Below are 26,365 nucleotides of genomic sequence, written 5' to 3' on the forward strand. Positions count from 1 at the left end.
ATCTAGATGATAAACTTTAATTCTCCTTTTTCAAATTATGCTTTTGAATGCCTTAATACTATTCTCAGAAAAATATATCTAAAACAGCATCAAAACTAATAAAGAAATTTTTTTATATTACTATTTGAAAAAAATTTACAACAAATAGTAGGAAAATCACTATACAATTTATGAAAAATTATAAAATAAAATTAAAAAACATTACCAACAACTGTATTGTCAGGTGCAACATTGAAGTAAGTTGATAAAGCTGAATCAAGTTTAACAGCCTAAAGAGCAACAAAGAATAATATAGAATAAATAGCAAGAGTCAATGCAAGAGCACTATTTTAGAGAATCTAGTGCCTTAATGTTAGTAATACATTATAAATGATTTTAAAAGTTAGATATCTTTCTAATCAGGTGAGTAGAACAATTTATTTTACTTTTTTAATTGCTTAAGTCACATTACAAAGTTATTATTTTATAACATTACTTTGATAGTTAGATTTTATAATATACATTTTATTTTATAACTGGCGTTGAACAGCCGATCCAGTTATGAGTTTACGACCATCAATGCTCAACTCCATAGCCTTGTAATTGTGAACCCAATCCAGAAGACAAGGGAGCCTTTGTATCAAGCAGTGGGGCAAACTAACCTTCATGGAGGATTTTTTGATGGAACTAACCCGCATTTGCATGACATGAAGAGCAAAACCACAAAACCCCTCCATGGTTAGCCCAACGGCAAGAGGATTCTATCCCATGATCTGCCTACCACTGAGGATATTATATGTCAACACTGTGGTCGGTGTGAGTCGGGTGCAGAATTCCTAACAACCAGCCACTGTTGGGATTCGAACCTGAGACACCTCATTGGGAGGTAAACGTTCACAATACAAAAATCAAACTACACACGTAGTTACAAAAATACACAAAAAGAAAATTTTTTTTTTAATAAATTAATTTTTGGCTGAGAAATTATTTTCAATACTATCTCAGCCAAAAAAACAATACAAAACAATATGTAAATATAGATTTTACTGAAATCGACTAAAAGTAATTTAATACAACCTACACTTTTAATGTACATAAAAACTAAAATAGTATTTAAAATAAAAATTAAATTATTAACTCAACCCTGAAACCGAACCTTTACAAAAATGGAAAAAAATAAATATCTAGCTCAAATATTCTAATAAGTGTTATTTTTTTACCTCTTCTCCTATAAAATTATGGTGATGAATTGAGTAAGCTTTAAAACAGTGGGATAAATTTTAAAACACAGTTTTAATACAAAATAGAAGATTTAATGTTATATTTTAATTTTATAACTTAAGGCACATAATGACAGGAAAAAAATCCAGCCTTTTAATTATCAATTTTGTTTTTTTAAGTATTTTGAGACATGTGAATAATGCTCAAAAGTTAAAAGGCATAATTATATGACATGACATTATAAAAGAAATAAATCATATTGTAAATCTTTGAAAAATATAAATGGCAATGTACTGCAAATTGTTAAAAGCAATTTCAGTATTACCTGCTGAACAACTTCGATAAAATACTGTTTATACTTTGCTACTTGTTCTCGTAGTACAACTGTGAAAAAAAATTTAACATAAGAAAAAGGTAAAATAAATTTAAAAATATGAAGCGAGTTTAATGAGTTTCAAAAAAATATATTACCAGCTGGGACTTTAGTACCCTCAACTATCCTGCAGGAAAAAAAAATTAAAAAAAAAAAAGTTTAATACTTTTAACAATAAAACAACAAACAAACAAAATAAAAATCATAAATGGTAAAAATGTCATAAATAGGACAGTTATGATATATACCAAAATGTCTCCAGTCCTTACAAATATTGCCAACATTAAAAGTTAAAAAAAAACTTATGTAAATAAGAAAAAAAGAACAATTACACTTGAATTAAATTTCCAAACTATTCTTAAAATATACTAAAATAGCAACGCTTCAAAATATACAAACTTCTAACAGAATAAAGAAACAAACTTAAATTGTCATAAAATAACAAGTACAAAAATCATAAAATGAAAACAAGTATATTTTGATAAATCAGCAAAGAGCTTTCAGCCACTAATTATCATCATAAAATATATAATAGAGGATGCAATATTATCATTCGCATGACTAAGTACAGTTGAATGTTATCATTTGCTGGACAAACTTCAATGTTATATTATCAGTTGCATGAGCGATGTCAAACTTTAAATGTTCATAGTTATATTAAGACTCTTATTTTTAAAATTTTAAAATTATTTTTCTACAATATACAACGAAAAAAAAAATACACACACAAAAGTAATTAAATTCTAAAGAAAAAGGGGAAATAACAAAAATATGTACTATTTCTAACATGGTATTTTTTAAATATTCTTTCAAAATACTTTACACATTTGTGCCTTCATTTTTATGATAGTTTTCTTTTTTCCAAATCAGAAACATTTTAAAAGAGACTAGCTGCAACAGCAAATTTTTTTAGCAAAAAAAAATACATCTTAATTTTTAACTAAATCACCTTTTTAAGTCTGCTTCTAGCTCTGCTCTCAGATGAGGTTTTGACATATGAAGACCCATTAAATCATAACCTAGACAGAGGTCAATCTCTTAATTACGTTTACAGACACATAAAACATATACATTCATCTCAATACATAAACAAATCAATACATAAACAGATCAACGTATAAATAAATACATTCAACTTTTAGTTATGTTTTTAGTAAAATTTACAACAAATAAATGATGCAGTAAGCAGCCAAGCATTATTCAAATAAAAAGCTTTATACTTGATTCTCTCTAACTTTAATATACTTTTTGGAATTAAAAAGCAAAAACTAAAATCATATTCAGTAATTGATATAAATAAAACGTATATTAATAAAAATGTAACGAAAACTAATTTCTATATTGTATATTGTTTATTTATAACTCGACCTGCTCTATTTAAGGGAATACGAGTGTAGATTCATAAAACATATATTATACACACATAAAACATCAGAAATTATATAAAATCACAGAAATTTAAAATCACAGATGTCAGTGGCAACAGCCCGACAGAAAAAATACAACATTACAAGTAACAACACAAAAAAAGGTATAACATCAATGACATCTGCCAAAACTGAGCCATTATAAAAAATAAATAAATAAATAGATAAAAATCCAATACAGTCCCTTACGCAATTAAAAAAAATCAAAAGAATACAATACAAAAAATTTAAAATCTCAAGAAGGAACGATAAAAATGGTCCCAAAGTTAAAAAGAAACATAATAACATCACACACTAATACAAAGGACTAAGTAGTTAAAATTGTGACCTATAACCGGGCCAAGACGAATTTAAAAAAATAAATAAATAAATAAAATAAAAAAAATAATAATAATAATAATTAAAAATTTAAAAACAGAAAAAGGTTGTAAGCCCAGGAGCAACCATCCAGTAGGTAAGCTCAAAGTCTAAAATTAGTAAATTTATAAAAATAATTAATAAAATAGTAAAACATGATACGGTTGAGACACCCAAATTAGAGGTTGTGGATTCTGAATTATTATTAGACTTCCTCTAGAATATCCTCCAATGTTTGTTTAATGATGGATTTAATTATACCCCTGCAGATCGAGCTTGAAAAGCATTGGACTTAATCTAAATTTTGAAAATGATTTCCACGGAGTGTTCGGAATCTTGGGCAATGCAAAATCAAGTGGTCAACATTTTTCTATATTGTATATAATTATAAGTATGAATGAAGGAAAAGAAGATCTAACTCTACAAGATCTAGACACCAGTGTTTGTCCATCTGATTTACTCAGACCAGTAAAATATTCCAGTGTCTTATTGCAAACCAGTAAAGGTTAGTAATTTGGACTATTGGCCTATTTTATTATATAAAAATTGTGAAATACAATTTTGCATAGAATTACACACGATTAGAAATAACTGCACAAAATTGTTTCATACAATTACATATACAATTTTTTGCATATGTATTTCGTTTCTGACCATTCACATACTTTCAACAATAAAAAATATTTTGAGCATAAATCTATTTAAATATAAATAAATTTTATACAAATTCTAATACAAATATTCATTTGTGGACCAGTGGTTGAGAAACAGTACTACAGACAAACTGATGTAGTAAAATTTATCAAATTATCTTAAATGGACTGGTCATGAAGCCAGAAAGTAAAAAGAGGATTGTGGAAAGAAATTCGTACTGGCAAAGCCTGTGGGCACTAGATCTTGAGACAGTGTAATAAATTGAAATTTATTATAGGTTTTTTTTCAATACTTTTAAAGATAGATTATTTTTCTGCAGATGGCACCACTACGGTAAAGTTTAAATTCAATCATAATGATATTTTCTTTAGAAATTTTGAATTAGTCGTTTAAAATGGGATTTTTGGGGTGAAATCTGGGTAACTAAATTTATTAATATTTATTGAGGATAGTAGGATAATTTCTATGGGGTATTGGTGGATTTATGACGGTTTTTACAGGGATCTTTTTCTTGGTTCTGACGTCCGCCGGATGCGGGATGACTCTGGACGTGGTAAACAGGTCAGTCTAGATTCTTTCGCCTTGTTGAAGGGAGGATAAAAGAGAAGCGATGAATGTGACTAAGCGCAGTAGTAATGGGCAGTAGTAATCAGCAGTAAGCAGTTAACCAGAGCAGTATCCTGGGGATACGGAGTTTGTCCGCTGAAAGAGTGGTCCGAAACAGTACCTCGGAGATGGTGGATCGTAACCTTAGGGAAAGCTAAACTGAAGTCTCTAGCGGGAAGGACTACCGGGATTAGCCGATATCCTCGAGACGATGGGCCAAGTCCGAAGGAATCTATGCTGGATGTCCGGTGTTCCCCTTCTACATGCCTAAGCCGATTGAAGTTAGAATAGCTGGAGAAATTTCGAGATCCTAGCCGAGGAGTTTGTCCATGAGTTCATCTACCATTCCGGTGGGCGGTTCCAGAGAGCAAACAGTAAATTCTTTAGGGTACTTATAAAACTTTAAATTTTATTTCGTTAACATTTTAGAGGAATCATTTGCCGTAAATTCTGAACTGTTATGTTGTGTTTTTTTGTGTAGGAGAACAATCAGTATTTAAGTGTGATTTATAGATATCATAAACCAAGTCTGTGTTTTTAGTAATGTTAAATGCAGTTTTTATTTTATAAATGCCTTTTTTGAACTGTAGTAATTGAAGGTTATGCTTGAGTGTTATAAGGTTGCATTTTTGTTTTAATTAATGTATAAATATTTATTCCCATGTTAGCATTTGGAAATGTGTGAAACTATGTTTTTTGAAGATTTAGAGGTGCAATAAAAATGAGTTTTAAATGTTAAAAGTTTTCTGCAATTCATTAGATATTTGTCTACTAAATAACCTGGGTAACCGTTACTAAATTTAAATTTTGAGATCACAGCCAAAGGGGTAACGGTACAACAGAACCCTGCAGAAAAGGATTAATTGCATTGAAAAAGACCTTAGCATTCTAAATGCTCAAGGTTAAAAACTGAAAAATAAATGCCAAAAGCAAACATTGCTGAAGAAGGGAAAAGAAAGCCAGGGCCAACCGGGGCGGTTCATTCAATGTTCAAGAAGATATTCATAAGTCATCACATTAATATTTCATTTGAACAATAAATAAAAATTCATTTTTTAATGTCAACATAATAATGTAATTACTACAAAACAGACAATTAATATATAAAATATGTAATTTAAAAAAAATAAAATACAAAATTTAAACAAAATAGGTCAAATAGTTAAGTTATAAAATTTCAAAAAAGTTTTATTTTTAAGTTTTCGTTTTTCAGGAGCTATACAACTGAATTTATTTATATTTTGTAAAAACAAATCAGAAGTCTAGAAAATTTGAAAGAAATATTCTGTCACCTTCAACAAGGCCCATTCCAAGTTCTCCTGGTATGAATCGTCCATTTTCATTGACACCTACATACAATCTGGATTTGATTCTCTCTATATGTTCTGCATGGGTAGCATCAGTGCCTTTAAATGAAAGCATAATGAATTGAATTTTAAAGATTACTAATATTTCTAATAACAAAAATCTGTAATTATCATAATAATAAGAAGAAGAAATGGAGGTGCAAAAAATAATTAAGACAGACTCCACCTGATTTCTATTTAAAAAAATAAAAATAAAAACTTTTATTTTTTGTAAACATAGAAAAATGTTAACATTAAGAATACTATAGAATATATAGAATAGAATATTATAGATCACATTAAAATTTTATACACCCTAAAAACAACAAAAATGTCAAACTTACAAAAACAACAAAAAATAATTTAAAAAAAATTAAATTTGGTTTAGAGCTACTGTCATTATTCTTAGCACCATAATTTTTATAACCATTTATAATTTATTTCTTTTACTTTAATAATTCTTCAAGATATATTGCAATATTTTAATTTTTGTTCCAGATCCATTGCAAAATTATTCAGCATTATATTTTAAATGCTAATTATTTTCTGGCCTACATTATCAGAGTACTTTAAACTTTAATTAACATAATAGAGTGTAAATTAAACAAATTGAAATACCACAATACCCATACGTCAGAGTAAGTTGCAGTTCAGACAGCAAAACAACCAATATTTAAATATACAGATATCAATATCTATAAGCCAATTATACCAACATTAAATATACTTTATGTAAATTTTGAATTATTTTTTTGTAACAACAATTTCGTTAGATATGCAAAATCTTAGACAGATTTTTTTTCTTTCTAAAAAATTATTACTCAAATTGTTTATGTTTATTGAAATTATAAAAATAAAACATTATTATCACATTCATTTATTTATTTTTTCTTTTAAAGTTTTTTAGCACTCAATTTTGATTGAGTGCTAAATAAATAAATCAGTGCTAAATAAATAATTAAATAAATCAAATTATTAAAGGCATTGTACTTACCTATACCATGTTTCTCCATCAATCCAATTAGATCTGCTTCTGTTAACAAATCAGGTGCGGATGTTTCACCTTCATTCATCTATCAATGAAATGATATGGTGCATATTAACATAATTCATTAGTAGCTACATAAATTTCAACAGAATCTATAGTACTTGAAGCAAGAGATTAAACGACGCAGTTACATTTCAAACATATACAAATATATACATTTGAAACATAAAATTTTTTTTGAAATTATCAATATGAGAGAATTCTGGAAAAAAATAATAAAAAACAAGTTTCATACCTCGATTGATGATGGTCGGAATACTTCATTCAATGCATATTCACCAATTATCTGACAGAAGAAAAAAATACAAAAATTTCATTTCTTTTGGGCAAATAGAGTAATTTTATTTTCATAAGTACCTATGTTTGCAGTAATTCCTTTTTTCTTTAAATAAAAAATTAAAAATAAAAATATCTATCCATTGATAAAGCTTGGTTAAACATATAATATAAGGAAGAAAAAATTAAAGATACTTAGAATAAAAAAAAATTAAAGAGAAATAATAAGATAATAAAAAATAAAAATTAAAGAGAAATTTTAGCTTAACACACAATATGTTGTATAAATCTAAAATAGAAGGAATGAAAGAAAAGCAATTTTCAAAGTGACACTTTGTCTATCTTTTTTGTTTGAGGAAAGAGCAGTAATTTCAGAAACATCACAATTAAAAAATATAGTAACATCGAAAATTTCATTAACAAACATTTTCCTTGTTAAAACTATTTCAACTTAATAGAAAAAATTACGTTAAAAAAAATTATGTTCTCAGCTGTCAATTGGCATCTACGCTTTTCAATAATCAGTACCCAAGTTTAAATAATTTTTCTGAAGTCACTTTTGTCCATGTAGGAATGTAATATCATTTACAATAATATTTTTTTTAACAATAATAGAATATTTTATTTATAGGACAGTGTTTCCAATTCTTTTTTCCCTTTCATAGATTATGGAACTTTTCCTTAAGGAGCACTCAAAGCCTCCATAAATGTATAAAGATAATGTAGTCGAGCCAGAGCTAGTAATTAAAGCAGGCTAGTAATAGGCCAGAGCAAGTAACACAACTTAATTGTCATATTGGTATATAATAGAGAGAGAGCATCAAAATCACACTAAAATCACCACCCTCCACATTTTATGTTAAGTCAACTAATTCTGATCACATACATTACAAAGTATAATTTATAATATATATATATATATATATATATATATATATATATATATATATATATATATATATATATATATATATATATATATATATATATATACGAGAAAACACAAAGAAAGTTAAGAAAAACAATAAGTTTCATTTATTGCCCTTAAGCTGCAAGTAAACAGAACTCATTAGATAAGTTCAAAATGAAGATAAAACAAAGAAAAATTACAGACATATGAAAAAAGGAGGAAAATAATAAGTAAAAAAAATAACAAACAGTTTAAAAAAAAAAGGATGAAATTTTATTTAAAAAAACTGGAAAAAAAAAAGATATAATCTTTTCATCAGCCCACACGATTATATCCGCAAAACAGACTGCTTTACGATATTGTATCAATAAAGTCAAAGCAAAATATATTAATACAATAGAGTGAGGAGCACTCAGAAGATTTTTTTACAAAAATTACAACAAATAAAAAAGAACACAAAAAGTAAAAATAAGTAAAAATAACATGTAAAAACAAAAAATAAAATAAAATAAAAAAACAGTATAAAAAATGGACTATAAAGCGAGTAGCGAAATCAGATCTACTTACACGGACGGGAAATTTTTCAAGAATGATTTTAAAATGTTTTCGCAGAAAGATTGCAAGATTGCAAAATATGAAAACAAAAGCGCAAATTGAGTGTAACTAGAGGGTTTTAAAGTGCCGCTCTTACTGCACTGCTGAAGTGATTTGTTATTCTGTGCATTGATTTGTTAGTTACCAAGGACTAACAAATCAATTTTACTTATTATTCCCCCCCCCCCTTTTTTTTCATATGTTTATAATTTTTCTTTGTTTTATCTTCATTTTGAACTAATATATATATATATATATATATATATATATATATATATATATATATATATATATATATATATATATATATATAAATAAATAAATAAATACAAGAAAACACTAAGAAAGTTAAGAAAAACAATAAGTTTCATTTATTGCGCTTAAGCTGCAAGTAAACAGCACTCATTAGATAAGTTCAAAATGAAGAATAAAACAAAGAAAAATTATAGACATATGAAAAAAAGGGGGTGGGAAATAATAAGTAAAAAAAGTAACAAACAACATTTTATTAAAAAGAAGAAGGGGAAAAAAAATGAAATGTTAATTAAAAAACCGGAAAAAAAGATATAATCTTTTCTTCAGCCCACACGATTATATCCGCAAAACAGAGTGCTTTCTGATATTGTATCAATAAAGCCAAAGCAAAATATATTAATACAATAGTGTGAGGAGCACTCAAAAACTTTTTTTATAAAATAACTACATAAAAATAGATCATAAAAAGTAAAAATAACATGTAGAAACAGATCATAAAATAAAATAAAAAGTAAAAACATTAAAAAGGGGGGACTATAAAGCGAGTAGCAAAATCATAACAACTTACTTGGACAGATATTTTTCAAGAATGATTTAAAAATGTTTTCGCAGAAAGATTGCCAGATTACAAAATATGAAAACAAAAGCGCAAATAGAGTGTAACAAGAGGGTTTTAAAGTGTCGTTCTTACTGCACTGCTGAAGTGATTTGTTATTTTGAGTTTTGATTTGTTAGTTACCAAGGATGGGCCCGAAATGGATGTGCGCAAGGTAATATTATACTGGATCCAGTATTATCCAGTATAATATTACCTTGCGCACATCCAGTATTATCCAGTATTATCCTTTAACTGCTCAAAAATTAGAGTTCATTTTCCTGGATTCTAAAAAAGAATCAGTTGCAGAATTTTCTTTTTTAGGAAATTTTACTCATTTTTGATTGAAAAAAAAATCAGGACCTTAGTTACTATATGAGAGTTTGAGCTTAAACTAATTCAAGAATATCGAATAAAATAAATAAATAAAAATTCTAACAGTTGGCAACTATAAAATGGAATAAAAATATTTCAGAACCAAAAATGTATTTTAAAAATATATCAAATAGCTTTTGCAATCAAATTTTTCTTTCTCTTTTAGCATTAAAAAAAAGAATTTAAAAATCTCTTAACATAAAACAAAACTTGAAAGCAATAATATTTTCTTAATGAAAAATTTTCTAACTCTGTATTTCTCTTAACAGTAGAGGAAAGTACAATTATACCAATAATATGTGTTTAAAAGATTGCCAAATAAAATTTAATACTACATGCTTTTAACAATATAAAAAGCACATATTTAATAGAAAAAGCACACATTTAAAACGAATAATCAAATAATTTATAATACTACATAAGAATTATTGCAAGTTGTTAAGTTAAAAATTACCTTAGCATTCCATTTTTCATATGGATAAACATCTAGGTAATTTTTTGCTATGATCATCAAACCATTTACAGCAAACTACAAATAATGAAACAAACATTTATTACTTTTGATAAATTTAATGAAACTAAATTATAATTATTTAGATTATAGCAGGTTAATTGATGTAATTACATAAAAACATATTAATGTTGTAGTTACATGGTTAAAGAAAGTCGACCATGGTGATTACTGATAATAAATCCTTTTAAATCAAAAATATATATGAAATAACATTTAAAAAAAAGCATAAAATACTGGGAAACCTAAAAACAAGATGTTTTAAAGAATAAAAACAATTAATACTTCTAAGTTTCGATTTGAATAATATTATTTAGAGGCATGCGATACAGGAATAAAGAAGAGAATATAGTTGAATTTTTTAAATTGTAATTGAAAACAGTAATAAAAATTAAATAAAAAATGACAGTTAGAGTAAATAAAGAAAACAAATGCAGTTTACTTTTTCTGCATTAACATCAATTTCAATTGTAGTTTCTCGACCTTCTGCATCTTTAGAAACACAAGCAAGAAAATGGCGAACAACCAATTCATAAACCGACTTTTCATTACCCTACAATGCATGAGTTTTGTAATAAACAATATAATTTATATAAATTTATAACATACATTTGCTTAAAATATAATCCCCCCACAAAAAAAAACTATAATACAAGAAGAAATTTAAAAAAAAATATAAAAATTCTCATAATAAAAATAACTAAATAAAACTGAATTTTTTTTTTTTTTAAATTGTGATCGTTAAATATAAATAAAGAAAATGCTTACTTTACATGAAAGTGGAACATTTTGTTATACTATTTGTTCTAGATACTTTAATAATGAAATAGAATAAAAATTTTAAGAATTACCTTTCTCTAGTGGTCTAAAAAGGAGAACATAATTCTTTTTTTGTCAGACAAAAACTGATAAGCATAGGGCAGAAGAACGAGATTATTATATAAAGGATGTGTCTCATGTTCTTTGTTTTCAGTGTGTGAGTATAAAAAACGTAGATTCACTTTGATTAATTATTCATAATATGAAAGTGATAAAAAAACAAATGTAACATCATAAAAGTTGTTGAGACAAGCAAAGATTGAAGAAAGTATTAATTGTCTAAACTTTATGATATGCACTTAAAAAAAAAAAAAGAAAGAAAGAACACTCCAATGAACACAAGAAAAAGTAAAAAAGAAAGAAAACAATCCTTATAGAACAACCATTTTAGGTTTTTGGCGACTAAATTTAAAATTTTGAGAGAAATCATGTAAGGGCAGTAAATGTTATAAACTAATCTAGCAGAAAAAACTAAATAAACTCAAAGCATTATTAGTTTATAAAGCTATACATCATAAGAAACTGAAAACAATTTTAAAAAGAAGCTTAGTGAATATAATACAAAATGCATCTTACTTGTAGTGTATTGATGTACTTAGTAGGATGAATTGGAGGATGGGCATTATCAGTTTTCTTTCCCTGCCGGGGATTAGGTCCCCATTCCAAAACACGATTAGCAAAAGCTGAAAAGTAATTTAATAATTAAAAACTTCTAAAATATGCTTATTTAAATTATAAATATTTAACTTTAAACAAAAAATATTTATGAATTATTTGTTTTTGCTATGAAAAAATAGGATAAACTAAAAATATTAACAAAGATTTAAAAAATTCCACTTTTTTTCCTTCTTCTTTAAAATCCAATTCTGAAGCTATTTTGCTTTTCAGTGTGTATATTGGAAATGGATAAGTAATATATAAATACAATGCTAACATATACATGGTATACAAAGCTAACCTAGGTAAATATTTTTGTATTACATCAATGTTTTCATAATTTTAATTACTAATAAATGCTTCAAAAGTGGCACAAGTTTTTAAAGGCACAAATGCTCACATTGGTTGTCATTGTAATATTATATTATAGTAGTATTTTTGTGTATATCATTTTAGTATTTTATTATATTGTGAAAATTTTTAACAAAATCTTGTCTTTGATCTGTTTAGCTTGCAGGAAAGATTTAAAGTTAGCATTCAGAATAAACACATCAAATGAATATTTGCACAATACAAAAACATATACACTAAATATAACTTTGCCCATTTTTACAATTTACATAAATATACAGTAAATGCCTAGTTAGCCAATATTCAGCTAACCAGAAAGCTCAAGTAACTGGAAATATACCTATCCCCCTCCCCCATTTTGGAACATTCAAAAATACACAGTAAAATACAGATCCAATTCTTTAATTTCATTAAATTATAAACAAGCATTTAGTTCAGAAAGTTGTGATGATCCTCAGTTTTTTTTTATTTGTCGTTAATAATTTTTTTATTTATCTTTAGTTATTTTTATAAACAACTATTATAGTTTTTTCACCTATATCATTATTTTTATTAAATTTGTTTGCGATATTTTTTTTTCTCCCTTTCATGAAGGTCTTTACTTCTAGAAAATAAGGTAATTTTTAAAATCGAGATTTTTGGTGATCAAGTATCCAAAATTTTTGCATATCCAGAGTTTTCCGATTCCCGTGCATTCCAAATAATCAAGATTTCACTATATATATATATATATATATTTATATATATAAATAAATAAAGAGAGAGAGTATTTTTAAGAAATAACCTAAATAGTTGCATTTAAGACAAAATATATATGAGCAAAAAGACTTCGAGAAAAATTAAAGAAAAAAATACCTCCCCAATTAGGATCTTCACTCTGCATTTCAACTAAAGATGTTAGATTCAACTCTTTAGGAAAAATAGTAGTTTCTGTTCTAGGATAACTTATGTAACCTTTAGTATATAATTTTTCGGCAGCAGTCATAGCTTCTTTAGCATTGATGCGGAGTTTTCTTGATGCTAATTTTTCAAATTCCTAAAAAAAAGGCAAATTAAAATTTCAAAAAAAAAAATTATGTCCAAGAAGAATGAAGAGGATACACAATAAGCCATTTAAAATAGGTTGAAAAATATTGAATTAATTAAAAAAACATGCCTAAAGTCGCTGACAGTATCTCCTTGTGACTCTTTAAAGACAGTGTTTTGCTACTTTATACAGAGCTTGACTATCACATGGGCTTTTTGTGCCTAAGACTTAGACACTCTTTTTAATTGGTTTCTAACTTACACTTTATAAGTAACTGTTTTAGAGTTAAATTATACTATATAAGACAAGTGATAAAAACAAATGTAAAATACAATCCATGAAGTAGATTTCAATTCCAAAAAAATTTTTAAAATGAAAGTTAATTTCTCTATTTTCAAATAAAGAGGGGAAAAACTACAACATGACCCACTAGAACTTGACTAAATCATAACCGAACCCCAATTTTGTAACATGATTGTAAGCAAGTTGGGTTTTTTTTCCTTTTAATGTGACCAGATATAACAGATTATTTTCTAGAACACTAACAAGGCTTCCTTTAACAGGTGCTTCTTTTCTGGAATTTTAAGTGATTTTTAATAATTTTGTTTAATAACTATGCTATTCTTATATCCCGATTCCTCAAATTTTTAGCCCCCCTTTCTTCGCCTTCAAGTTTTATTAATAGCTTAATTAAGAAAACACATATTCTGAAGTTAGATTATTTATTTCTTCATTTTTTCTTGGTATGTAAGAAAGATATCTTTTCACACCATTATTCTAAATAAAATAAATTTTTAATAGCTATTGCAAGAAGTCAGTATCTAAAAAAACAAGCATAGTTTAAAAACTTTCAATGAAGCTTATCTTACTTACCACTGTATCTAAAGGTTGTGGTCTCCATTTGCTTTTATTACGACTTTTTATATCAATAACTTTAGCTGATGGTTCCTTTAATAAATAGAGACAAAAAAAAATTTAAACATGAAATTTGAATGCAGTTAGACAATTTTAATTAATGATTCCCATCATATTACCTCTAAACAAACTTGGTATAAAACTAAACAAGCTGTATGATCAAACAAACGACCACGCTTCCAACTAAATTCTGTCACTACATCCTCTTTCTTATGTGTCACTAATAAAATAAATTTTAAATAAAAATTGTTTTAAATAAACTTTGAAATAAAGTTTAAAAAAATAATAATGATAAAATGATATGAGCAATACACAAATAAAACTAAATAAAATTTAGTTAATATCTCATCTTTGTTACAAGTTATTAATATTTAATATATATATATATATATATATATATATATATATATATATATATATATATATATATATATATATATATATATATATATATATATATATATATATATATATGTATTAATATTAAACTCTTTTTTATGCATCACAAATAAAGTTAAGGAAGCTTTGACAAAAAAAACAGTAATAATAATAAAATACTTTACAACATACAAACAAAACTGATTTAAATTTAGTGATAATGTCACCTTTATCATATGTTACTAAAAAACTTTTAAAAAAAAGGAATTGAAATTAAAAAAAAAAATAATAATAATAATTAAAAGTAATTTGAACAACACAGGAAAAAAATAAAAGCGGTTTTTATTATAGTTTTTCTTAAACATATCCTTGTATATATATTATCCTTGTAAATATAGATAAGCTTCATAATATTTTGAAATAGTTCATAAATTTGTTTAAATAAATAAATATGGTATTGAAAATATTCTGTTTAAATTAAAAAATATTAGATATATATATACTTGAAGTGTGTAGAATAATTTCAAACAATTAATTTCAGCACACATCTAAAATAATCAAATGACAGACATAAACAGAAATGTACCTTTAAGTTTCCAAAAAGCTTCAGGAATAAAAGCTTGAACCTGTTTGTATCTTTCAACAACAAAACCTAATGTAGGAAATTGGCAACTTCCATAACTTATGAGTTGATTACTTAATATTTCGCGAAAAACCTTTTGTAATCTGAGAGTTTGAAATCGAGTAAATGCAGCACCTACATGTAAAAAAAAAAAATTGATTTTATAATTTTTTACATAAAAATATATATTTAAAATGCATTTTTTTTTTTTTTTTTTTGGTATATTGTGACTAAAAATATGGAAATCTGCGATATTTGGTGACATTAATTATAATGAATTTAATAAAATAAAAGTTCATTTATGTTAAACATGAATTATACATTCATTAATTCTTTTAATAACCATTTAGATTTGTTTTAAAGTTGTTTGCAGAACTTTTTTTCACAAACTTAATAATAAACTGAACACATTTTAGGTACATTGAGCTGGAAAAAAAAAATCTCTTTATGGTTTGAAGGGTTAAACTGCTCCTATGTCTGTACTTCCTCTCTGAAAACATACTTTATTTTCTGTATAATTTTGAATTTTTATCTTAAAATATGGAAAGGGGCAGTTAAAATCTGGATACCATGGTCCTCATAATTTAATCAGAAGGGCAATAATAAGACCCTTTAAATTTGGATTTTATTTTTTGGGATATTTAGCTACAGCTCACAAACCGTTTAAACGGATCAGGATATTTTAGCACTCAGTTATAAGACTAGTTCATCCAGAGGTAATTCCATGGAAAAAATTATGTTTTTAAAATTATTCCTTACTATTTAATAGTGTTCTAAAAATTTGCATTGTAAAGTATTCAATTACTTTACATCATTTTAACTATCAAATTATAAATAACAAAATATGAAAATTAAAATCAATTAAATAGTTATTGAGGAATAAAATATCAAAAAGATGCATTTTTAAATTTTTATTTCCCAAAAACTATTTGTCCAATTTTATTCAAACTTTGTATTTCGTCACTTAAAATACATAGTTTTATAAAACATAAAAAATTACATTCATTACATTTATATGCATATAGAAAAACAAAAGCAAACACTGATTAATAAATTACCTTGCTTTAAAATATAATTCAAGCTTCAAACCAAAGACAAGAAAATATGTTTCTTATTGTACAAATTGTAATGAAACATTTACTTTAGTAATTAGAAAAAATATAATTATCTTTTCTTTTCAAGTTTTATAAGAATGTTTAAATATTTAAAAATGTGTGTTTATATAAGATAGAATATTGTCTAAAATGGAAATTTTATTCAGCAATAATTTATTTCATCTTAGCTAAAATTTACTATGGTTAAAAATGAAATTTTACTCTCATAGACTTAAAGTGATTTCCTTAATTTTGAACATAGTGAAACCTTACATACTTTGCTTAAATATATTTTTTAAAAAATATATGACAATAGTGTAGGGTAATGCTTAAGCAATTTTACATTACTTTACCTATTCTAAGATCAAGTTCTATGCGGACATTTACTGCATCACTCATTCTCTTATCAGGTGGAGCAAGATTTGAACAAGCTCGGGTAATTGCTTGATGGGTGATCTCAGAGAATCTTGCTCTGAATACTTGAATGTTGGGTTGCACTATAAATTAAAAAAAGTATGAATATATGTATTAAATTAATGCAAAATCTGATGAACACATTTGAATACATTTGAGCGAAATATTTTAAGAGCTATTCTAGGTGGAATAGTAAAAGAAAATTCTTGTTGCAAACAGCAGTGCAATACAGAAAATTATAAAAGTTTTAAATTATAAAAGTTTTAAATTATAAAATTTACCAAGATTAATAAACTAAATTATGCTATGCATGTTTTAAAACTTGTAGAAAGACTCTTTTTGGCAAAACTGCAAAGACAACTAAAAAGAGAATGACCTAAACTATGATAGATAGACAGAGTAAAGAAATTTTGGAATCCTAAAGGTTAAGATCTGGAGAATAATTGAAAATTTCTTCAAGGGAAAGCCTTGGCCCACCCTCGGCTGTCATGCTACTGATGATGAATTCATAAAGATAAGATACATTTTGAACTGGTATTCTTAAAAGTAATTTTTTCCTGCAAAAAATTACGTTAAAAATTATGCATTATGAGATGAAAAAAATACCTAAAAAAACAGGACATTACTGTAAGGAATAGAAAATAAATATTTTTTGCAACTTAGTAACAAAATTAATAGCTAATATTTAAGGTTTCCTTATCTCAAAATTTTCAAAAATTTTCTCCTTTGAGAATCACTACACTGAAGTTTATAAATTATCTATTAAGTTTGTTCTTGGTATAAATTTTCAAAAAAATAAAAGATTATATAGTAGGAGATTTTTAGAATGCAAATCTTGAAGTGTGAGGTTTTTCGTTTAATATACTTTTTTGTTATATAGATAATTTTACATATCTTCAAACTTACCCACTAAGAATGGCAATATTAGTCAGAAACAAATCAATGCTTTTAAAAAATTTTTAGGTACAAATACTTTCAAACAGAAAAACAAGCACTTAAATATTCCGTATTTCCAAAAAAAAAATTTGAAAATTCCTAGAGGATTAGAGTTAATAACAAACAAGTTTATCAATTCTAGTTAGCCTAGATTTTTAATAAACTTAGTTTAGTTTTTAATAACTTAGATTTAAGCCTCTCAGTAAATAAAACAAATAACATAAAAAGTTAATAGTTTTGGCCTAGTTACAGAAATTTCTTAACTGCAAGTTTCATTGTTTACACTTGCAAAGTTAATGTGGTTTATGCAGAATTGTGGTTTATAGAATTGTGTAATATAGATCTTTTACTGAAACAATAAAAAAAATTAAAGCTGAGTTACAAAAAAATTATTCCAATAAAATAATACAAATAAAATATTACTAATAAAAATATGTATAATGATTAAAAAGTTGTGAGCGATGAAGTGTGCTGCCATTAAAAAGAAATCCAAGGCTTAGTGCCCGGGATGAGGTAGAAGCGTATTGAGCCTCAAATTAACGGTACCAGCTTGGCTGGGAAGTAATGCTGATTTTTAGTGTTGACCACCTTGTTACCCTTATGCTTTTGGTCTAAAAGTTTTGAAGCCTTAACGTTGACCTTGGCCCACATCTGGCTTTTGATGAATTACTTTACTTTTTTAATATAAAAAATTTATTCTTTTTATATCCAACAATATCAAAATCTATAAAAAAAATTGTATACAAAATATAGTCAAAATCTCATAATATTATGTATTTATACCTTTAGTACAGACTTCAATAATTTCAAATCCAATATTTTCTCCTTCTCTATCACCATCAGTCCAAATAACTAAGTACTGGCAACCTCGTACTTCCGCTTCTAAAGTACGCTAAAATAAAATTAATGAAAAATTTCAGTTTCAGTAACAAAAAAAAGAGTTAAACAGCAATAGTTTGAAATAGAATTAAATAAAAAATTATATTCCTACATTCACAAAATAAATATTTTGATGAAAGTTAATCATTTAAGTAGTGGCATACAAACTGCAGTATGAGGATGAAATGCAGCCGTTGAAGGGTCAATGGGCAGTCAACTATAAACTGGTAGTAAAAAGTTATGTATTTAGAATCAAAAAAATTTTAATAAAATATGTTAAAACACTTAAATTATAATTTTGAAATTCTTAAATGCAGAGAAATTAATTTAGGATGCCAAAAGATTTCAACAATTCAATTTTTTTAACAAAAATTTTCTTTAGCTAAATTATGTTTGAAACAAATGGTAATTAAAAAATGAAATTATTTAAAACTTAAAGATGTATGTAATTTATATACAAGAAAAAGATACTAAAATTAATTTTTCTATAAAGAAAGTTGGAAAAAAAAACAATAATTTAATTTTATTAAAGAAAGCAAAGTTTACAAGCATTAAATGTTCTTTATTCCAAAATAGAATACATATACTTTAAAAACTAAATTCATAACTTTTTTTTCCTCCAACCCTCGCCTATGCTTTTGACCAATATGGCACGTAAGTTGCCATTGTTACCCTAAGGAATGACTAAGTTATGATTAATTTACACAAAAACTAAATTCATTTCAGACCCAAAAGCTAAACTTATTTCACTATTGACATTTTCTGAAAAAGATTGTAAAGCCACAATTTGTAGAAGTATTGGAAGAAAATTGCCTTTGTGGAGGAATTTTTGATGGAACTAATTCATACATGGAGAAGGAAACCACGAAGAAGGAAACGAGGAAACTCTAACCCATGATCCATCTACTACTGAGGATATTTTTACGTCAGCACAAAGGTTGATGCGAGTCAGGTACGGAATTCGTATCAACCAACCATCGATGGGATTTGAGCCTGCGTCACCTTATTGGTAGGCGAGCGCTCTAATCCCTGAGTTAGAGCTTTTAATAAACTATAAAAATCAAATAGATTACAACTTTTACAAATTATTTATACTTTATATTGGCATATAGAAAATACAAACCTTAATTGGTTCATAATCTGGCAAGCACATTCTCTGAACAGGAGCTTCAAATAAAGTTATAGGATCACATGCCTGCCTGTAACAGAAAAATAAAAATCATAACTTGCATTAGTGCAGCATTAAACCGGTAACACTTAAAATCATTACAAAAGCTAAGAACTGAAAAATAATCAGTACTACATAAGAAAATATAGATCTCTCCCTGGAGTGCTATAAAATGCTTTAATTTCTTAAAAAAATAATTTTTAAAAACACATTAATCACATATTTAAAGTTCTTCAAATTACAAAATATTTCAGATTGAATCAGTGTTATCTAAGGAAAAAAATACATTGCATATCCTGCACTTATACCATTGTATAAGTCGATTTCCAACCCCCCAAAATATTATGAAAATCAGGGCGTCACCTCAAATCGTGACCTTGTGAAATATCGATGTATTATGAACAACAAGATAGATATGTGTAACTCTTTATTAATTTACCTCTTTCAAAAACTATTTTTAATATGCTATATACAATTAAATAAACATTATCTCTCATCATATTTTCTTTACACATACAGTTTTTTTTAGAAACGATACTTTAAATTATGTTCAGAGAGAAAAAAAAAGAAAGTTATGACAATTTATTCAATAGTATTTTTTAAAAAAATATTATAACAGAATAAAAACTTTTTATGGTATTTAAAGCTATAAATTTAAAGATTCCTGGACATCATCTGTGTTGGAATCAATAAGATCAGTAGTGTAATCATATGGATACCACTTTGCAATGGATTCTATTTTATCCTCCTCTGTTGAATGTCAGAAAAAATCATCTTAAATCCAGTCCAAAGAATTAAAAATTCTACATTTTTTAAAAGATTTTACAATAAAATTTGATCCCACATTTTTGCCACACATCAAGTATCATTTAACACATGACGTGACTATATGAGCAGCTTGGATATTTCCTGATTTTGTAAGGGTTTTTTCTTCAGCTTAACTGGTTGTCTCACACTATTTGTAAATTCACCTTTTTTTTTAAGCGGTAACTCATAGTGCCTTTATTTGAAAACTAAAAATCATATCCAGAGAGAACAATGTGAAATATTTTCAAAGTGGAAAATTTTGAAAACTTAATTTTATAGAGTGGTACAACACTGTTGAGTGAACGGTCACTTGCATAGTAGGTTGAATATCGAATGGTCATATGAGAATTTAGACATGTGGACGGCAAATAAGATAATTTTGTTATAAGCATTAGTCTTCTCAGCACTAACTATTAGAATTTATTCAAAAATTAAAAAACAGATACTTTCTTTTTAAAAAATTTTCCCTTTTTATCAAAAATTTATAGAATAAAATACAGTTATAACTGCCAAAAAAAAGATCTAAAAATGATCGTATTTCCGATGACATCAGAAAAAATATAACGAGTCAAAACTCAAATTTGAAATTCGCTTATTGTAATATCATACAAAAATATAACGAAATCAGAACAAATATAATGAGTCATAACTCAAATTTGAAATTCGCTTATTGTAATATCATATAAAAAATATTAGTTTTTATAAAATCATGCTGAATTCTAAATTAATTCCCATATAAAAAGCGATCGAATAACATATTTACAAAAGAATATGAAAAAATTGAGCACATCGAAAAGCGATGACTCAAATATGAAATTGAAAATTTGTAAATTGTTTATTTCTCAAAAAAAATTTCCTTTTTTTCTTTTCATTGTGTTCACAAGTTTTCATGTTCGACACATAAATAATCGGCAGGACACGTTTTGCCCGGGGGCTGTAAGTTAGCACCCTTAACTTCACTTTTTTTTCTTTTTTTTTTCATTTCAGAAATTTTTATGCTAGCTTGTTTAAGCAGTCTACTAATACTCATTACATACTAGAAATTTGCAGTTTCCAAATCAAAAATAGGGTGGATGACTTAAGCACTGGGATATACAATATTTTACTTACTCATTAATTGTTTTATAGATTTACGAGGAAGCAAAATTTTCATATAGTAAGATGTTTAATCACACATTAAAAATCTACATTGATAATTTTATGCAAAAAAGGAAATTTTTTTTCTATTTAGAACACAAAAAAACTAATGAAATTTAAACAATGTAATAAAATACTATACCCAACTATAAAGAAAACCACAAAAAAAAACAATTAAAGGCCCTTAAACATGTAGTAAATATTTAAAAAAAAAAAAAAAAAACTTATTTATATACACAATTGATGGGACAATTTCCATATCGTGAACTGCAGTAGAATGATTGCCAAGTCTTGACAACTTTCAAGAAGTGGAACACAAGAAGCTAAAAGACCTCTCAAAATTGCCAAAAATAAGAAGAGCGCCCTGATAATAAATTTTCACCGTATTAACATTAAAAGACTTAAAAAAATATACGTTAAACTTCCTTCACTTAAAAAAAAAATTTATGCATATATTTGATAAAATAAAAATACATTTATTAATACAATACATGCTTAGTAATCACAACAAAGATTCATTTCATATTTAAATCGTAGTTAGTATTACCATGCTTTGTAAGATCCAGTAAATTCTAAATTCAAAAGATGACCTGATACAGATGTCATAACCATTCGACAACGTTGATTAAATAGATTATAGTCAAATTCATATATTTTATTATAAACAGATCGTCCATCTCGACGTCTAGCACTGCCTCTTGACATAATTTCTGCAATACTTTTAGCAGCATCATTTTTTTCAGCTACATTTAGCACTCGTACCATTTTATTAGATTTTGTAGAATATTTGATTTGAGAGAAAACTTTTTCATAGTTAAATTGACTTCTCCAACACTCAACTTTTTTTATTTGTATGTAAGAGAAGTTCAAAAATTTTCTTAACATGAATTCTTACTTGATCCGAAACGCACATTAATACAAAAGAAAATGTAAATTCGGAATAGCATGTTGCTTTTATGAATAAAAAAAGTTAATAAAGAAACTTCATAATAGCATATTTTAATTAATGTTTATTAAGAAAGAAAAATTAGAAACTAAGACCTTATTTGTATACAAACAAATAAAAGCGCGCTACAGAAAAGTTGCCATTTCCATTTTCAAATACTTGTCGATTTTAATTTTTGATAATACACTGTAGATCAAATTTTTGAATTTATATGGAATTATTTGAATCATATTAATAAAAAAACATTTTATTAGTTGATATTTAGAACTTTAATGATAATTTTTAAGAAATATTTCTTAACCGTCACAGCTCGTTACTGTCATATCTGGCATTGTATATAAGCATACTTGTTTATATAATTGTTTATATAATACAATTTAAAGATATTTATAGGAAAAATTTACTTTAAATGCTAAGAAACTTTATTACTGTAGCAGTAATAAATTTAACTCACTTTATTATATTTAAAGCATAGGATCAAAATATGTATTTCAGAAATCTTGCGCCTTTATTGAGAAGAAATCCGATTCTTATGGGAAGAATGTATAAATCTTTCTATTTATATCTTTAAAATAAATGCGAAATTTCATATTATCTTAATACTTTTTTTTAATTTTTTGATGTATCTCATTACTAGATAAAAATTTTGAAACCTTATTATTAAATATTTCTTCATATATTGTTTATGTAGTAAAGTTTTCATTCGGATGCCTCTCTTATTTTCTTACGGAAAATCTTTAAAAAAGAGATTTTCTTATTAATGAGAAATCGGCATGGGAATAGTAGAAAAATAGAAGATTTAAATATAGCTATTATATTATACATACAGTTTTTTATTAATTTTGCCATCAAAGAATTAAATCTTCTCTTTTAAAGCGAATGAAGCAATTTAAAAAATAAAAAAACTTCTTTTTTTTGACATAGGTTCCCTCTTATTTCGTTAGACACTATTATTATGTAGAAATTATTATTCTTAGTGATATTGATGAAAATTGTTTCTCCTAAAATGAATCCTAATTTAACTTGAATATTCTCTTTCTTTCTATATTAAAAAATTTATTGCTATTATGAAACTAACTAGTAAGAAGATAACAGCGGTTGAAATAGCTATGTACTAAAAAGTAAATTTAATAGAGAAAAGGTGATTCTTAGATTCTGGTGACTGTAAAGAAAATATGGTACTCTTCTATTAGTTGGGTACAAGTGAAAAAGTCATCAAGAAATGTAGAGCTCTTCCAACTTTTTTTTTTTTTTTTTTTACAATTTTTTTATTAACAATGAACAATATTAATGTTCATAAAATAAATTAAATGAAATAAAATAAAAAAATTTAAAAAGCGAAATTTCCTTGCACTTGGTTAACCAAAATATACCAAAAATTGCTATATGATTATTGACATCAATGATGGATTATTAGTACCACTTGTATTGTGGTATTAGGTGCTGTTTTAATAGACATCAAGTTAACTAACATTGGTATCTTGGTATGGTAATTGGTTTTTTATACCTTGTAAAAAGAATAAGTACTGGAAAAAAATTTCTCAACTGTGAAAATTTTTAACTTTCATAAATCTGCCTCAAGCTATAGCATCATGTCAAATGATACTAATTAGCCAATATTTTTATGAAATGAACTTCTAAATGTGTGTTTTGCTCAATCTGATATAGTAAAGCCAACTGAAAACGCAAAAAATATTAATAAATAAAAAATTTTGAATAGTTTTTAAAAAAAATTTTCATTGTCAGTATATGCCTTCCGTTTTGTGCATTATTTTATAATGTTGATTAATACCAATTTATTGAAAAATGACTATTCTTTTCATACCAAGAGCGTTCGGTTATTTATTTAATATCAAATAAAAAAAGATTTATAAATCTCTCATTTAATTAAAATTATTAATATGCAACTTTAAATGTAATGTCAAGAAAAAATAGAAATTGGTCATTCAAATTTTATAAAAAATTATTTCAATTCATCTTAATACATTGCATTAGTTGGTTGATTTGCTAAAAATGTCAGGGTAAAAGAAAACATGATAACTTTAATTAATTTTATTATTTACTTTATAAATTATGTTTTTATGTGATTTAACTACTTATATTTAGTTGAATCTTAAATTAATATTTAAGTTAAATAATGATAGATTATTCTGTTTCAACTTCAAGACATGTAAACAAACACAAACAAGAGCTAAAAATACTTGGCACAGGAAGATTGTAAACAAATTGTTATGGTAAAGGCATGTTATAGTTAAAGTAAATAGGCTATTTTTAAGTTAAGCTCTTTAAATTAATTTATTTAATATGTGTATGTTTTTTATAAAATGAACATGGTTACAATGAAGTTATAAACATTAAAATAAATATTTCATATTTTTTTTGGGGGGGGGATGAAGAGATATTTGTTCTTTAATTTTTGATTTTCAGGTTAATATTCTTAACTTTCTTGCTAATTAAATCTATATACTTCTAGACACGATTTTTAAAGAAAAAGAAAGTGAAAGTAAGCCGAAAAATAAAATTAGTTTTTAATATAGTTTTGTAGTGATGATATTGAAGGTTATAGATTTATTAGGTTACTTAGTATTTTATTTAAATGTTTCTAGGTGTCATCAAAGGTTTTTGAAGCAAAGTTCTGAACCACCAGCTGAAAAAAAGGATGAACCAATCAAATTTTCAACAAGTAAAGCTGGCCAATGGAAAGCAAGGTATACCTCAGCTGGGGAAGATTATGATGATACCCCAAGAATCCAAGGACTGGTTATAGTCGTAAGTTTAGCTGCGTTTATGATTCATTTCTGCATTTTAAGGGAAGAAAATGATTTAGATGACTTCTTGAGATATGCAGAGTCAAATGTGCCCCTAGCTCTCCAAGAAGCTCAATTGCAAATTGAAATTGAGCAGCATAAGCAAAAGCATGCTGATTACACTGAATTGCAAGATAAATTGCTGCAAGTACGTAAAATGAAAAAAGAACTTAAACAAACAATGAATGTTCAATAAATTGTTTTATTTTGAAATATTTATGTATGATGTATATTTTATTTGTAAATAGTTTAAGTAATAAATTAGATATAAATCAATTGGATATTGGTTTTTTTATGTATTTTACCTATAGAGCTAAAGGGTAATTATGAACTTTTTTGCCAACATAAGATCTCCTTACTAGCATACAATGAGCAGATTTTTTTAACAAAACACAAATTTTGTGTCCCGGAATTATAAGTGAAGTATATGTCATAACAATCATACAAGAATAATGTCATAAAAATTGTCTAGGTATCAAATTATGATTACATAATTTTGAAATTTTCATTTGCAGTTGCCTATTTATTTCCTAAATATTACTCCTCACTTTAATGAAAGTAAAGTTTCCTTACAACAGCCTGCTGTGAGCAGGGAGAGTCATAAAGGTTGAGACTCCATAATTTCACACCCAACCGCATGATTGTAGCGCAGTTGTCAATATTGCGCTCAACATGCCGTTTCATATTAGATAACCTGGTTTCCATCAATATGTAGCCGGGTAGGGATCAAACTTCAGTTCTGTGCCTTAACCACCGAGCCATTGCGGCTCAAATCCTCACTGTAAAAAACTTGCATTTATTTTGGGCAATACTTATAGCATTAATACTGACAATGTTGAAGAGAATATGCATGTAAATTGTTATGTTTCTTTCTTCCTGTT

The 26,365-nt window shown here is 26.1% G+C and overlaps 2 protein-coding genes across 2 annotated transcripts in view; one reads left to right on the plus strand and one right to left on the minus strand.

The window, feature by feature from the left end:
• The window catches only part of Top3alpha (topoisomerase 3-alpha), a 36,514-nt gene extending 13,696 nt beyond the window's left edge, over positions 1 to 22,818 (minus strand). Inside the window, exons 1-18 of the mRNA XM_087151947.1 lie at positions 22,279 to 22,818; positions 19,743 to 19,818; positions 18,524 to 18,632; positions 16,744 to 16,887; positions 15,261 to 15,431; positions 14,416 to 14,516; positions 14,255 to 14,329; positions 13,210 to 13,390; positions 11,923 to 12,029; positions 10,970 to 11,080; positions 10,471 to 10,545; positions 7,247 to 7,297; positions 6,958 to 7,036; positions 5,910 to 6,023; positions 2,523 to 2,592; positions 1,672 to 1,700; positions 1,526 to 1,584; positions 206 to 269 (exon numbers count right to left, since the gene is read on the minus strand). Of these exons, the coding sequence (XP_087008073.1) occupies positions 206 to 269; positions 1,526 to 1,584; positions 1,672 to 1,700; positions 2,523 to 2,592; positions 5,910 to 6,023; positions 6,958 to 7,036; positions 7,247 to 7,297; positions 10,471 to 10,545; positions 10,970 to 11,080; positions 11,923 to 12,029; positions 13,210 to 13,390; positions 14,255 to 14,329; positions 14,416 to 14,516; positions 15,261 to 15,431; positions 16,744 to 16,887; positions 18,524 to 18,632; positions 19,743 to 19,818; positions 22,279 to 22,616 (1,954 nt within the window). The 5' untranslated portion in view covers positions 22,617 to 22,818. The remainder of the gene's footprint in view (positions 1 to 205; positions 270 to 1,525; positions 1,585 to 1,671; positions 1,701 to 2,522; positions 2,593 to 5,909; positions 6,024 to 6,957; positions 7,037 to 7,246; positions 7,298 to 10,470; positions 10,546 to 10,969; positions 11,081 to 11,922; positions 12,030 to 13,209; positions 13,391 to 14,254; positions 14,330 to 14,415; positions 14,517 to 15,260; positions 15,432 to 16,743; positions 16,888 to 18,523; positions 18,633 to 19,742; positions 19,819 to 22,278) is intronic.
• A 180-nt stretch (positions 22,819 to 22,998) lies between these two features.
• Positions 22,999 to 25,760, plus strand: LOC107436796 (uncharacterized). Its single transcript, XM_087151948.1, has 2 exons — positions 22,999 to 23,220; positions 25,284 to 25,760. The coding sequence occupies exons 1-2, from the start codon at positions 23,162 to 23,164 to the stop codon at positions 25,678 to 25,680; spliced, it is 456 nt and encodes a 151-aa protein (XP_087008074.1). The 5' UTR covers positions 22,999 to 23,161; the 3' UTR covers positions 25,681 to 25,760.
• Positions 25,761 to 26,365: the final 605 nt, after the last annotated feature.

The sequence above is a fragment of the Parasteatoda tepidariorum genome, chromosome 9 (assembly GCF_982258835.1).
Source record: "Parasteatoda tepidariorum strain Cologne lab strain chromosome 9, Ptep-v5.0, whole genome shotgun sequence".
NCBI lineage: Eukaryota > Metazoa > Arthropoda > Arachnida > Araneae > Theridiidae > Parasteatoda > Parasteatoda tepidariorum.

Excerpts from the sequence above, each read along its gene's own strand:
- LOC107436796 (XM_087151948.1), top strand. The coding sequence starts at position 23,162 with ATGTATTTCAGAAATCTTGCGCCTTTATTGAGAAGAAATCCGATTCTT. Across the intron at positions 23,221-25,283 it reads CCGATTCTTATGGGAAGAAT|GTGTCATCAAAGGTTTTTGA; the intron begins GTATAAATCTTT and ends AAATGTTTCTAG.